At 35.7% G+C, this 14,273-nt stretch overlaps 1 protein-coding gene across 1 annotated transcript in view; it reads right to left on the minus strand.

Annotated features, from left to right (window-relative positions):
- Window positions 1-2,320: 2,320 nt before the first annotated feature.
- Rad51ap1 (RAD51 associated protein 1) overlaps window positions 2,321-14,273 on the minus strand; it is a 19,094-nt gene continuing 7,141 nt past the window's right edge. Inside the window, exons 4-9 of the mRNA XM_015500740.2 lie at window positions 13,866-13,975; window positions 12,491-12,574; window positions 11,853-12,002; window positions 10,580-10,744; window positions 5,630-5,779; window positions 2,321-3,103 (exon numbers count right to left, since the gene is read on the minus strand). Of these exons, the coding sequence (XP_015356226.1) occupies window positions 2,958-3,103; window positions 5,630-5,779; window positions 10,580-10,744; window positions 11,853-12,002; window positions 12,491-12,574; window positions 13,866-13,975 (805 nt within the window). The 3' untranslated portion in view covers window positions 2,321-2,957. The remainder of the gene's footprint in view (window positions 3,104-5,629; window positions 5,780-10,579; window positions 10,745-11,852; window positions 12,003-12,490; window positions 12,575-13,865; window positions 13,976-14,273) is intronic.

Genomic DNA, 14,273 nt, shown 5'->3' on the forward strand with positions numbered 1-14,273 from the left:
TTTTTTTTTTTTTTTTTTTTTTTTTTTTTTTTTTTTTTTTTTTTTTTTTTTTAACGGACCAGGCAACATTTGAACAAAATCCAGGGTAGAGAGATTAAAGTAGGTTAAGCACACCAGACACGTGAAAGTAACCCTTCCCTCTCCTTCTTCAAAAAAAGCATGTGGAAGTACATAGCAAAAGTTCTATGTACTCATCAAATGAACACTTTCTTGAGCATTTAATCTGCACCAGGTTTTAGGAACGCATGAAAAGGAAAGTTATAGTTAAATGACAGAAGTTTATGCTGGAGTACAATGTCTGATGCATGGAGAAAATAGACATGCAAATGAAAGCTAAGTTGAACTTGAGCTTTAAGAACAAATATTATATAGCCCTGTAAAGAAGGCAAGTAAGTCCCCACAAGTCTGAAGGTCCAAACCCACGTGGAAGCTTGGTTCTGGGTACCAGCACTCAGTTTTGTGAGGCAGGGTCAAAGGTATACAGGGGCAAATGAGACAAGATTGAAAAGGCAGATGGCGACCAGTCATATATGAAGTGGCTTGGAATTAGGTGGGCTAAGGAGTGTGAGGACTGTAAAGCAGAAAGGTGCATGTTCAGATTTTAGGAAATTCCCCAGTCACATTATGGAAGTTAGGGAAAGTAGATTGAGAATCAAGATGCTGAGTGCGATGGGGCATGCTGTAATCCCAGCGACTCTGGAGACCACAGCAGGGGGATCTAGAGTTCCAGGCCTCAGCCTCAGCCACGTGGCCAGATCCCCTAAGCAACTTAGACCCTGTATTAAATTTTAAAATAAAAAGGGTAGGGTGGGGGCTGGGGATGTAACAGTGTTAAAGCACCCTTGAGTTCAATCCTCAGTGTCCACCCCCAGCCCCCCAAAAAAATCAAGGCAAGGATGCTGCGTAGAATTAATATGTGATTTTATTTCAGGGTAAGAGCAAATGGAAAAGCAGTTTCAAGAAATTTAGAAAATGAAATAAAGCTTGGTAGCCAGATGCAAAATATAAAAGACTGAATCCCAGGATTACACCTTAGACAGCCTTGATAGTGGTGTCATGTATCAACAGAAAATTCTACAGGAAGGAAGTTGTTGAGAGATGGATCCAGATTGACTCACATCCAGTTGCCAAACATCAAGCAGCAGGTCTGGTGTCAAGATCAAGATGTAGAATAATGATCGTAATTTGGAAGTCACTGTCACAAGTAGTGATCACTGGAGTCTGAAAACATCTAAACTTGAAGAGCAGGGAGGGTTGTAGTGGAACTGCACAGAACATGATAGTGTGGTGAGAGATGGTATAGGTGACACAAAGGATTAGAAAGCTACAAAATAATGAAGAGTAAGCAGGAGGTGGGGAGAAAATGACAAAAGAAAGGTGTCACATGAACTAATGGCATAAAATATTTTGATTGGGGTGTGATAAATAGTGTATATAAGACAAGGTGAGAAAAAATGTACATTGGGTTTGGCAACTAAAGGTTAGTAGTGTTTTCAGCCAGGCAAGTGTTTTAACATACTTTAGGGTAAATTTCAAATAGAAACTATTAATATGAATAACAAAACAAAGTAGTTCTCAAGCTAGGGGCGATGAGTAATCAATGATATCTATACCCAAACCAGAGCAGGCCCTTAATGTTTATTGTTGAAGTGCATGCACTATAGAATAACTCAATATTATGTTAACTGGAAAATAATGTTTAAAAAGTGGGATAGGGTAGGTGAGGTAGTATAGATAGTAAAAAAAATATACTAGGTAAGAAAAAATGTACAACAGGGCGAATGCTCACTTTAATCATAAATTCAAAATTAACTTTTCATGTTAATATAGAAAGTTCCATGTGAACTGATAGGTATTACACATTTTTTTAATGTTTAACATGATTGAAAATTATTATTAAACAGTGAACAGGAGTAGGTTGAAATTCTCACCATAAATATAATCATCACTATTCTTAAAAATTATTTTTAGTTGTCTATGGACCTTTGTTTCATTTATTTATTTGTATGTGGTGCTGAGAATTGAACCCAGTGCCTCACACATGCTAGGAAAACATTCTGCCACTGAGCTACAACCCCAGCCCACATCATCACTATTTTTATTCACAATAAACTCAAACCTAAGCTTCCTGAAAAGCTCTAATATCAAAATAGGGATGACTAAGAACTTGACAGCTACTCCTTAAAGTACTAGCTTCATATAAAGTGATTAAGAAATAGCTTCCCCTTGTTTGTGTTTTCAACAGAGCTTATTTTTATTTTATTTTATTAAGAAATGTAGATAATTAGAGATCGATAAATGCAATGCTATCAAGAAAAGAGCACTTCAAAACTTTTTCACTTTTATTTAAGGTTTTGACAATGAAGAGTTCATAAAATGTCATTATATTTGCTATATAATAATCATCAAATTCCAAGTAGGAGTCATATGCCATAGTATAGTATCCATTGTAATATGTAAAATGATTCTTTATTCTTACTATTAATAAGATTTGGTTAAAATACCAAACATCCTTGCAGTAAAACTGACAATATAAAGTAAGTAGCTTATAAGATTTCAAACTATCTCCTGAAAGAAATGAGAATGTTTCCCTTTGTCAGATACACTCTGAATAGTTTAAGTGTCACAAAGGAACATCATGTGACTAGAAAAGTACAGCGCATGATACAGACTTCCTCCACATTAAACTGACAACCACTAAAAAAGACAATGACTTATGATACATAAGAAAACAGAACAGCTCTTCAGAAGGAATGACATGAGAAGGTATTTCTTATGAACAAACCTCTTTTTGAAGTCTTGAAGAGCTCTTTAGAGCACATAATCACAAAACAGATTAAGATCATTTATGTGACATGTTAAAGGATTCTTCTATATTACAATACCCTCCTTAATCTTAAACACAAGTGAAATATAAATACACTTTTAAAACTGTTATTCTATCAAACATTTCTTTGCTACCACACTCGGCTACTAGTGGCATTCGGATGCAAAGGCTTAACTCGTGCTAATCTGGATAAGCCAAGGCGGAGACTCTGATTTGGGGACCTAATGGAAACTCCTGCCATTGGACTGCTGCTGTTGCTGCTACTTCCGGATGCAGCTAAAAGAAAACACAAGATGTAACACAAATCATGTCAGAAATCTCTTAACAAAGATTAATTCTTAAAACAAAACAAAATAAAAAAATAGTTAAGCACTGTTCTGTTTTCCACAGTCTATCAAGCAATAAAATAAACATTCAAAATAATGGCAAGTACTAAATGACAGAAAGAATAGAGTATAGGGAGAGCACCCCTAATGCGAAAATCCAAACTTTGAAAAACTTCAAAATCTGAAACAATCTGGTCCCAAGCACCTCGGATAAGAGAAATTCAATGTATTGCCCATTTTCAACTATCCCCAGAAGGCAAGGTAATGAACCAAAACTGAAACCACCAAAGCTGAAATGAAAAATAATTCGGTTGTAAAGGCATAAAGAAATAGAGACAACTATAATTTCTAAAGTAATGAAAAAAAAACTCATGTATTTTTAAAGTTTACAATTTTTATAAGTACTACTTGAAAAGAATCTATTTTTCAAGTATTAAACAAGTTTTTAAATGGCAAATAGATCTTCTTTAATTACTAACGAGAGTGAAACTCTTCATTTTTCATTGTTGTATTTCTTGGAAGAACTGGGATTTTTATATCCCTGGTTCATTTTTCCTTTGGGTTCTAGATGGTTTTCTCAAATTGAATAAGACAGGCAACAAATTGGCAACCTAGGGCCAAATCTAGCTTTCAGATACGCTATTTCGGGAAGACTGAGCCAGGAGGATTGAAGAGTTCAAAGCCAGCCTTAGCAATCTAGTGAGGTACTTAGCAACTCAGTGAGACCCTGTCTCTAAATAAAACAAAAAGAGCTGGGGATGTGGCTCAGTGGTTGAGCACCCCTGGGTTCAATCTCAGTACAAAAAAAAAAAAAAAAAAATGCTGTTTGGTCTACATGGTTTTTTAAAAGGTCATATTTAAAAATGAGGAGATTTCATATTAAAATCTGAATTTCTGGCTTCTCTTGAAAATATCAGATCTGTATGTACCAACCTATCTCCCTGCATACAAACAATCTGATGGAGCTGAATAGCTCTGCTTCCTTCAAGAGGGGCAGAAGCTCTCAAGTCCAAGGGGTCCTGTTCACCCATTATCATTTGTCTGCCCTATCACATACTCAATCTGTCAGCACTGTGTGCTTTATGATATTAACTCTTTACCCATCATTTCACTATCTCCTTTTAATTTTTTTGATCATGCTACTTTTAACTTATATAGTCATACCATTTAAAAAATTTTTCTTCCATTGAGGAATCACTAATTATTTACAGAAAAAAATATATTTAGTATTACTTTTTGAATGATATGGTATCATTATTTCAGTAACTAACTTTCCCACCTTTCCTTCTCTAAAAACTTTAAAGTCCTCATTGAAAATCTTAACCAGAAAGAACTTTAAACATTATATTAGTTCTTCATAATTCTGATAATAAAATGAAGACTCAGGTAAACCAAGTAATCATGTAGCCTCACAGTTGAGCCCTAACTCTGTATGTTAATACCTAGCCATCATTCAGGAAGAGACCAGCATTTAATTTTGGGCCAATCAAAAAAGATCATTCAAAAGAAGTGAACCTTGAGTAGGTTTGGAAAGACTCCAAAAGGGAGAGGGGACAGAAATATGATAGAGACCTGGGTAGAAGAATACATACAATGTGTTTAAGGGATAGAAAATGGACAATTTGACTAAAGTAGACGGTTCATGTAATTGGATGAAAGTGGACACAGGACTGGTTGGGCCGCAGCAATATTTTCGACCTAGATGAAGCTGACGTCCAGTCCAGGGAATTCTTTTTTTTTTTGTACTGGGGATTGAACTCAGGGGCACTCAACCACTGAGTCACATCCCCAGCCCTGTTTTGTATTTTACTTAGAGACCGACCAGATCTCACTGGGTTGCTTAGCACCTCACTTTTGCTGAGACTGGCTTTGAAATTGTGATCCTCCTGCCTCAGCCTCCAGAGCCACTGGGATCACAGGCGTGCACCACCACACCCAGCTAGGTCCAGGAAATTCTTAAAGGATCAGTAAGATTTGGCTGGGTAGCAAAAGAAAACAAAGAGAAGTCAAATTTGTAAGAGCCAGAGGCTGAGTTTACCAAGGTATTTGTTAAATGCTGGAATTCCCATTTACAAACCCCAAAGCTTTGATAAGAATGCAGAGGTCAGCAGGTACTGAGCACAAAAGACTTTTGTTATCAGAAATATAAATATCAGGAATCTCAAATGTTTACACTTGCTGACCCTATAATTCTACTAGTGGAACTTTTACCCTAAGAAAATAATCAGGGATATGCCAGATTTCTACAATAAGGATGTCTGTGCTTATGGCAAACTTATTTATAACAATGAAAAAAAAATCATATATGACCTGGATGCCTAATAGATATAAAAATGCAGTAATTAAAAACAATGGTTTTGAAGACTATAGAGTAATATGGGGAAAAGCTCACATATAACATTTAGAACTAGGGAGAAAAGAATCTACCACTGGTAATTTTCTAAACCCCTTGCCCTTGATCGCAAATATACCATACCTGGTGGGACCCACTTCGGTCTCTTGACTTCAGCTGAAGGACTGTGTATTTGCAATGGTTTCCTAGTGACCTCCAAAGAATGATAAGCCTCCTCGGGTGAAGTCTGAGATTCTGATTTGATAGCAGCTGCAGCAGAGTCTACTGAAGTCACTTATTTGAAAAATACACACAAAGAAGCTTGTCATTGGGAAGATAGTTCAAGTCTAGCATGTATGCATAAAAATTATAAGTTTCATAACCATATAAAATTAAAAAGGCAATATCAAATTCGAAAAACAAGTCAAGAAATTTTTACTGAAAGCTTCAAGATTGCCTTCTCTTTTTTTTGGAACGGGGGATTAAACCCAGAGGCACTTTACTACTGAGCCACATCCCCAGCCTTTGCCTTTTTTATTTTGAGATAGTCTAGCTAACTTGCTTAGGGCCTTGCTGAATTGCTGAGACTGAACTCAAACTTGCAATCCTCCTGTTTCAGCTTCCCAAGTTGCTGGGATGCCAGGTGTGAGCCACCACACCTGGTTAGGACTGCCATCTTCTATGAAAATTTTTATGCCAGGCAATGTGGTCTCACACACACTACCCTTCAGTTTTTACAGCAACTATAATACAGAAAAGGAAACAGAGGTTAAGCAATTTGCCTGTAGTTTGACACCTACTACATGCTGAATTGGGATTAGAAACCAGGTTTGAACCAGAAATTCATTCTTGTAACCATTACACAATAGTGTCTCATCAGTATGTGTCAGGGAGTCAATAGGCTCTAGGATTACAAAAAGTTTATATAACTCATGAATCCTACTCCCAAGGAATTTGTGGTTCTGTCACTGGCCTAGGAAAGACAGGAAAGAGCTGTGTCTAATGCAGTGTGCGAAGGAACATGTCACTCTCTAGAAGAATACCCAGTAAGAAGGGAACTTACAACCTGGTATGTGTTTAGAAGTCACAGGAGGGGGATGAGGCTGGGCTGAACTAAAGGCTAAAGGGTAAAGATGAATTGAGGGAAATTTTCTAGGCAGAGGGAGTACAGCATAATGCAAAGCTGTAAAGTATAACAAGTTCCAGGACCAGTACTGGTTCAGTATGTCTGGAGCAGGAATCTTAAGAATAGGAAAGGTGAGAGACACAATCAGGGTACAATCACTTATGAAGAGCTTTACAAGCCATATAAAGGAGTCTGGTCCACAATCATGTATTAAATTTTCTGAGGAGTAACTTGCATTTTGAAAGCATCTTCCTGGTGGTAATGTAAGGCAAATAGACCACTCAGAAAGCTATTATGGTAATCCAGGAGAGGTGATGAGAGCCTGAGCTAACGTGGAGAAGGGAGGGGATAGTAGCAATTAAACATGTTTTAGTAATTAGATGTGGGGAGGTGGTGATGGAGATGAAGAATAATCTATAACTTGCAAGTTCCTCTCATGGGGAACAGCTTTGAGGCCATTGTTTACTTTGAGAATGAATGTAAGAATGGGAGCAGGTTTGTGTTCTTTTTGCTGGGGTGGGAGGTGAGGGAGGAGGACAAAAAGAGAGGTAGAACAGAATCTCACTTTGAGACAATGCTTGCTTTAAGATACCTAAAGGGTTTCTAAATGTATACAAATATGAACACATTCACCACATACTCTTCCCAATGTTACATCCATAACCCCTGACTGTCCAGCATAAGTTTCTATGGTAGAAATTTTCTATATTTTGTGTTATCAGAGATGGTAATTGCTAGCCACATACTATTTTTGAATACTTGAAATGTGGCTAGCAAAACTGAGAAACTGGCTTTCAAATGTTATTTAATTTTAATTAACTTAAATATAATATAACCCTACATGTAGCTAGTGGCTAACTTATGTTAGACAAAGGTGCCAAAAACATGTATTGGAGAAAGATAGCATCTTCAACAAATGGTGCTAGAAATCCATATGCAATAAAATGAAATTAAACCCCTACTCTCACCATGCACAAAACTCAACTCAAAGTGGATCAAGGAGCTAGGAATTAAACCAGAGACTCTGTGTCTAATAGAAGAAAAAGTAGGCCCTAATCTTCATCATGTGGGATTAGGTTCCAACTTCCTTAATAAGACTCCTATAGCACAAGAATTAAAACCAAGAATCAATAAATGGGATGGAATCAAATTTTCTAAAAAGCTTTTTCTCAGCAAAAGAAACAATATGAGGTGAACAGAGAGCCTACATCCTGGGAGCAAATTTTTACCCCTCACATATCAGTAGAGCACTAATCTCTAGCATATATAAAGAACTCAAAAAGCTAAGCACCAAAAAACCAAATAACCCAATCTACAAATGGGCCAAGGACCTGAACAGGCACTTCTCAGAAGAGAATATATGAATATGTTCAAATATATGAAAAAATGTTCATCATCTCTAGCAATTAGAGAAATGCAAATCAAAATACTCTAAGATATCATCTCACTCCAGTCAGAATGGCAGCTATTATGAAGACAAACAACAATAAGTGTTGGCGGGGAAGTGGGGAGAAAGGCACACTCATACATTGCTGGTGGGACTGCAAATTGGTGCAGCCATTATGGAAAGCAGTATGGAAATCTGGGAATGGAACCACCATATGACCTAGCTATCCCTCTCCTTGGTCTATACGCAAAAGACTTAAAAACAGCATACTACAGGACACAGCCACATCAATGTTTATAGCAGCACAATTCACAATAGCTAAACTGTGGAACCAACCTAGATGCCCTTCAATAGGTAATTGGATAAAAAAAAAAAAAGTGGCATATATACAAAATGGAATTTTACTCAGCAATAAAAGAGAATAAAATCATGGCATTTGCAGTAAATGGATGGCATTGGAGAAGATAATGCTAAGTGAAGTTAGCCAATCCCAAAAAAACAAATGCCCAATGTTTTCTCTGATATAAGGAGGCTGACTCATAGTGGGGTAGGGAGGGGGAGCATGGGAAGAATATATGAATTCTAGATAGGGCAGAGGGGTGGGAGGGAAAAGGAGGGGGCAGGGGATTAGCAAGGATGGTGGAATTCGATAGACATCATTATCCAAAGTACATGTATGAAGACACAAATTGGTGTCAACATACTTTATATAAAACCAGAGATATGAAAAATTATGCTGTATATGTCATAAGAATTATAATGCATTCCGCTGTCATTCATTTTTTTAAAAAATCAATAAAAATTTCTCAAAAGTTAAGCAATGCATTAATAGGACTAGAAATATAATCCACTTTTCCTCATTCTTACTTAACAAATACAATTTATTTTCAACATTATATACTAATGTCTCTTGCAAAGTAACTTGCTACAAGATATACAGAAAAGACTTTAAATGGTAAATCCCAAGGAAAACTGAAATTTTAGTTTCTAGTGTGGGTTGGTGAAAAAGCACAAATACCTAATCATTTTTTCTTACTATAGCTAGTAGTACACAAAATAATGGCCCCTCAAAGATGACTATATTCTAAGTTCCAGAACATGTGAATATGCTACCTTATGTACACATGTGATTAAGTTAGGACCTGTGGAGGATATTATCTTGAATCTGGACAGTGTAATCACTAGGGTCCTTAAGAGAGTCAACATTAGATTGACATGATGTGAGAAAGTCCAGATGGAACAGAGCTACAAGCCAAGGATCACAGACCCTCCAGAAGCTGGAAAAGGCAAAAGGTATATTCTCCCCTAGAGTTCCACAAACGAACACAGTCCTGCTGACAGCTTGATTCTAGCCCTCTGAGGAACACTTTGGACTTCTGAACTGTAAAATAATTACTGTGTTGTTTGAAGCGAAGTTTGGGGTAATCTGTTATAACAGTATTAGGAAACTAACAGTTTTATCTCTAAAAGCGCCTACATTTAAATTTTAACATGTGGAAACCAGATGAATTTGTCAATTTAAAAAACATTCTAATCTAAAGGTTACTAATTCAAAATAGAACAGAGGGAAGAATATGACTCAACTGGTATTTAATTTTTATTTAATTCTTAGTAAGTACTTAGCACCATGCTATTTAATGTGAGAGCAAATCCTAAAATCTGGCCAGTAGAAACTGTAGTTTCAAATAATAAATATACATATGCATACAAAAACTAAGGCAGAAAAGTTGATAGCAATAATAAAACAAATTTACTTAAAGAATGTTATCTTTTACAATAATTATTATAAAATGATGAATTAAAAAACATCCTAACTTTTTTAACACAAGAAACAGGTATTCCATGTTCAAGTCATCACAAATTCCAAGTTTCACTATAAAAATGGTTTCTAACTAGATTTGTTTTGGGAAAACAAAAATCAAAAGTGCCCTAAACATCTGGACAAAGATCTCTCAAATAGAAGAGTAGGCCAAGCACAAAAGCAAGAAATTAGAACCATTCAAGCTGCCCCGTTTAATTGCCCAGAGAAAATGTGATCTAGGAGATAAGAGTTCAACTTCTGAACTGACAAACTACATTCAAATTCCAGCCCCACACTTATTAGATGTAAGACTTTCAAAGAGGGTCTGGGGATGTGGCTCAAGCGGTAGCTCGCTCTCCTGGTATGCATGAGGCACTGGGTTCAATCCTCAGCACCACATAAAATAAAATAAAGATGTTGTGTCCACCGAAAACTGAAAAATAAATATTAAAAAATTCTCTCTTTAAAAAAAAAAAAAAAAAGACTTTCAAAGAATATTTAACCTCTGAGCCTCAGTCTTCTCATCATAAGATACAGGTGATGATGGAGTTCACAGCAGGTGGCTGTACTAAAGCATGAAAATACATATTTAGTGCTAGCACAGTTAGGGGGGACTCAGAATCATCATCTGCTTTTTTCCCACCTCCTCTTACGCTGCTTTCTTTTATATTTTAACTAAAAATAAAATATTAAGGTGAGCAAAGGCAATGACAAGAAATTTGCAGCAATCAAACCCAATACATTTCCTTTATAAAATTAAGTATTTGGGACCAAGCTTACCCAAAGTATTACATTTGGATTTAGATTTCTTCTCTTTCTTTTCTACTGGGGATTTTACCTTCACTTCTTTCTTTTTAATTTCTTTAACTTTACTTTTTCTCATAGTAAAGTCTTCATCATTATCTTCACTCTCATCAAAATCAGAATCCTCCTCAGAATCATCACCTAAAACAGAAGATTATATATATAAAATATATAACAAAATTATATATACTTTGTTCTAAAACAATGAAGCTTCTGGTGAATCCACTTTATTTGCAGCTTTTGCATCAGATTCCTGGGCACCGCTGTGCTCTACCATTTCCAGCAGCAGAACACTGCAGTGTTGAAACTGAGAAACAGGTGGCTTGGAATCCTTTTCCCCCAACCCCTTATACATGTTGTCTGACTCAGACAGGTTACTAACTTTACAGTGCTTCAGATTCCTCTTCTTGAAAATGGGGACATTATGCCAATTTTATGAGAACAACTTCTGACATATATCAAACACAACTGTTATCTATTACCATTATCACTATAAATTTCCATCAGTAATTTTTACTTCAGATTTTACTAGTTTAACTCACTAACTTTTTGTTTGTTTGATCCTAGGGATTGGACCAGGAGATGAGCCACATTCTCAACCCTTTTTATTATTTATTTGGAGACAGGTTCTTGCTAAGTAACTGAGGCTGCCTCAAACTTACAATCTTCCTGCCTCAGCACGCACCACCATTTCCATCCAATTCTCAATAATTTTTGAAAAGAAGGATAGAGTATAAAAGCTAGTTTTTCAAAATCATGACATTTATGAAAGTAACAATATACCTTCACTTAATTACATATGCTTCAACATTCTGGAATAGAGAAGAGACTATACCACAACAATCTTATTAACCCTCATTTCCCACATGCTCTTTCCTGTACTGCATGAGATAATATAAGCCAGTGATGTAATATGGATAAGTACGGTAGTGGTTCTAGAAAAAAAGCACTGCCTAAACTCTGGTATGTACACTTGTCTACTCCATTCTGCATGCTTTTTCATCATTCAGAAATACAATTTTATCCCTTTAGTTGGTCTAAAAGATCCTCATTTTTCAAGGCATGGCTGAAAGATGATCTCTTACCCAAAGCTTTTCCCCAAAATGCCACAATTGCATTTAGCTGTCCTATTTGTTCCTCAAGTTTGCATACCCTAAATATTTAGCACAGTGTTCTGCACACATTAATGGCCTCCAAGAACTTTTACTGAATTTCAGAAGAGTTAATTTTGAAGCAAAGTGTAACTTACCAGTTGCAATGTCTGGCTCAGTGTCATCAGCACTATCACCATCACTGCCTTCCAAAAGCATCTTCCTCTGCTGAGCCACAGCTTTAGATGCTGCTTTTCTTTTCCCTTGAACACCACGAGCATCATCTTCCTCTGTGATCTTGTCCAAATCTTCAGGAGAGGCATAAACATCAATGGAAAACTTTGTTGTAGCTAATATTTCAAGAACAGCAAAGCAGACATGACAACCGTCTTACTTGCTCAGGTTCATCCCTCCCCTGTTCCTAGTAATAGACTACATCGTCCAAGCTGGGTCACTCACAGCACATCAGTACGCTGGCAATAGACTCCAGTTTTAAAGATGAATTCAATAGTCTTTCCCCAAGAATTTTCAAAATGGAACTGAGAAGATACAGTCCCTATCTTCAGTGGTCAACTGCTGAGGACCAAAAGCCATGGGTAGTCATGACACTCCAACAGAGAAGAAAGTGGATATGTAGTAGTTAAGAGGACAAGACTAAAACTTAGAGAAACAAAAGTCAAGAGAGAAGAGAGTCTTTACCATTTAAAGATCTGATTCTAGTCACAGTTTCAGGAATTTAAGTAAACGTTAGAAAAATAGCATTGCGGATGAAAAAAATATACCATCAAAAACTTACCTAAATAATCACTGGTTACACTGCAATTAGATATATGAGATTTGTTCATTATTTCTATTTCACTGTTGCCATGTTTTTCAATGCCTAAATATTAGGAATAAGAAAAAATTCAGATGCATCTTAATAAACTGATATCTATAGGAAGATTAGTGCTAAAATGTAATAGCATCTAGATACTGATAAATGATCTGAAACCCAAACTAGCACAATGATTTTACTTGGAGAGGCTAGCATATAGTTAGGAGTTTGGGGTCTGAAATCAAAAAGACTTAGGTTCAAATTCAGGCTCATAAATTGGCTTATCCTTAGACTTAATTTCCTCATTGATAACAGGAAGATAAAAATTGTGTATCATAGGATTAGTATGGGAGATTAGATGTAAATTTATGTTGCACAACACATAGGAAATAATCAATAAATATTAACTATCACTTCTGTGTAGGCAAAGACATGCTTTTACTAACTTTCATTCTCTCTAATCATTACAATAACCTTTAAATGAAACATTTTAAGAGGCTTTTAAGTCATGATAACAGGTACTTTTAAATACCAATGCTAAGAATTGTATCATTCAATGGAAGTGGTACTTACAAGAAACTCCTACTACGCATTCTATAATGTCTTTTAAGAGATAAATTTCATTTTCTCCGTTTTAGATATAATACATAACAATTCTCTTTTGAAGTTTTTTGATTTCTAATCCTAAAAATCTCCCTAATCAAACTGCTTTGTTTAAATAAGAGGCAATACTGATTTAAAAAACACTTCACTTATCCCCGTAAATAAAAGAATTTAATCCAAAACAATTTAACCCAAAAAGCATTTTAGGAATTCAAGTGTCTTTTCCATCTCTCTAGAATGTCACTATTACCAGGAAAAAAAAAAAAAAATCAATGAAGAAAACCCACAGAGAGATTCAGAAGTCATTCTCTTAAATCTATGGAACCTGCAAACCAAATTAGTACCTTTAAACCTTTGGCAGTAATAAAAAATGACCATGATAAGGTCATGTTTAACTATTTTAACACAGAAAAAAAAAATTGGGGTTGGGAGAAAAAAAGGGGTAGACTACTAGAAGTATATAGGTCATTTGATCAAGAAATTAAATTTTCATTGTATATCAAGTTGTAATTGACCTTCCAGGTTCATAGTGTATGTCTCCAATCTTACCTTGGGTTCTAGGCAGAGATGTATACATTTGTATGAAATTGACACTGCTGAATCAAGAAATGAATCTAATTATACCCTCTGTAATTTGTTCTATCTATAGTTCAAAGTATTCAAATTTTATTCTTTCAACTATGAAGGCCCACCCCAAGTAATGATTATTAAAACAATAAGCTTTTAATGATAAATATACAAAAAACAAAGTTACTTTTATTTTGAGACTTCTGTACATCATTGGGGACTGTTGCAAGTTCCTTCACTGACAAAGCTAGAGCCACTTCTAAGCCTCTCTGGAAGAGCTTGTCATCTAAGGTCATCCTGAAATAGACAAGCAAATAAAGTGTTTCTAAAAGTATCAATCTCAACAAAAGAGCAAAGTTTGAGATTTTCTTACATTACTATTTAAGAGCTCCTAACCTACCAAAAATGTTTTTAAGTAATAACCATCATCAATTGACCTTGGAGGATAAGACTTCTAAAATGTTTTATGCGCGCGCGCACACACACACACACACACACACACACACAGAGTTCCTTCAAACCTGTTAGGTTATATATGTTATATTATGTAACAAAGTATAACTATATATATATAACATATATATATATATATATA

This window comes from Marmota marmota, unplaced genomic scaffold (genome assembly GCF_001458135.2).
Source record: "Marmota marmota marmota unplaced genomic scaffold, marMar, whole genome shotgun sequence".
Lineage (NCBI taxonomy): Eukaryota > Metazoa > Chordata > Mammalia > Rodentia > Sciuridae > Marmota > Marmota marmota.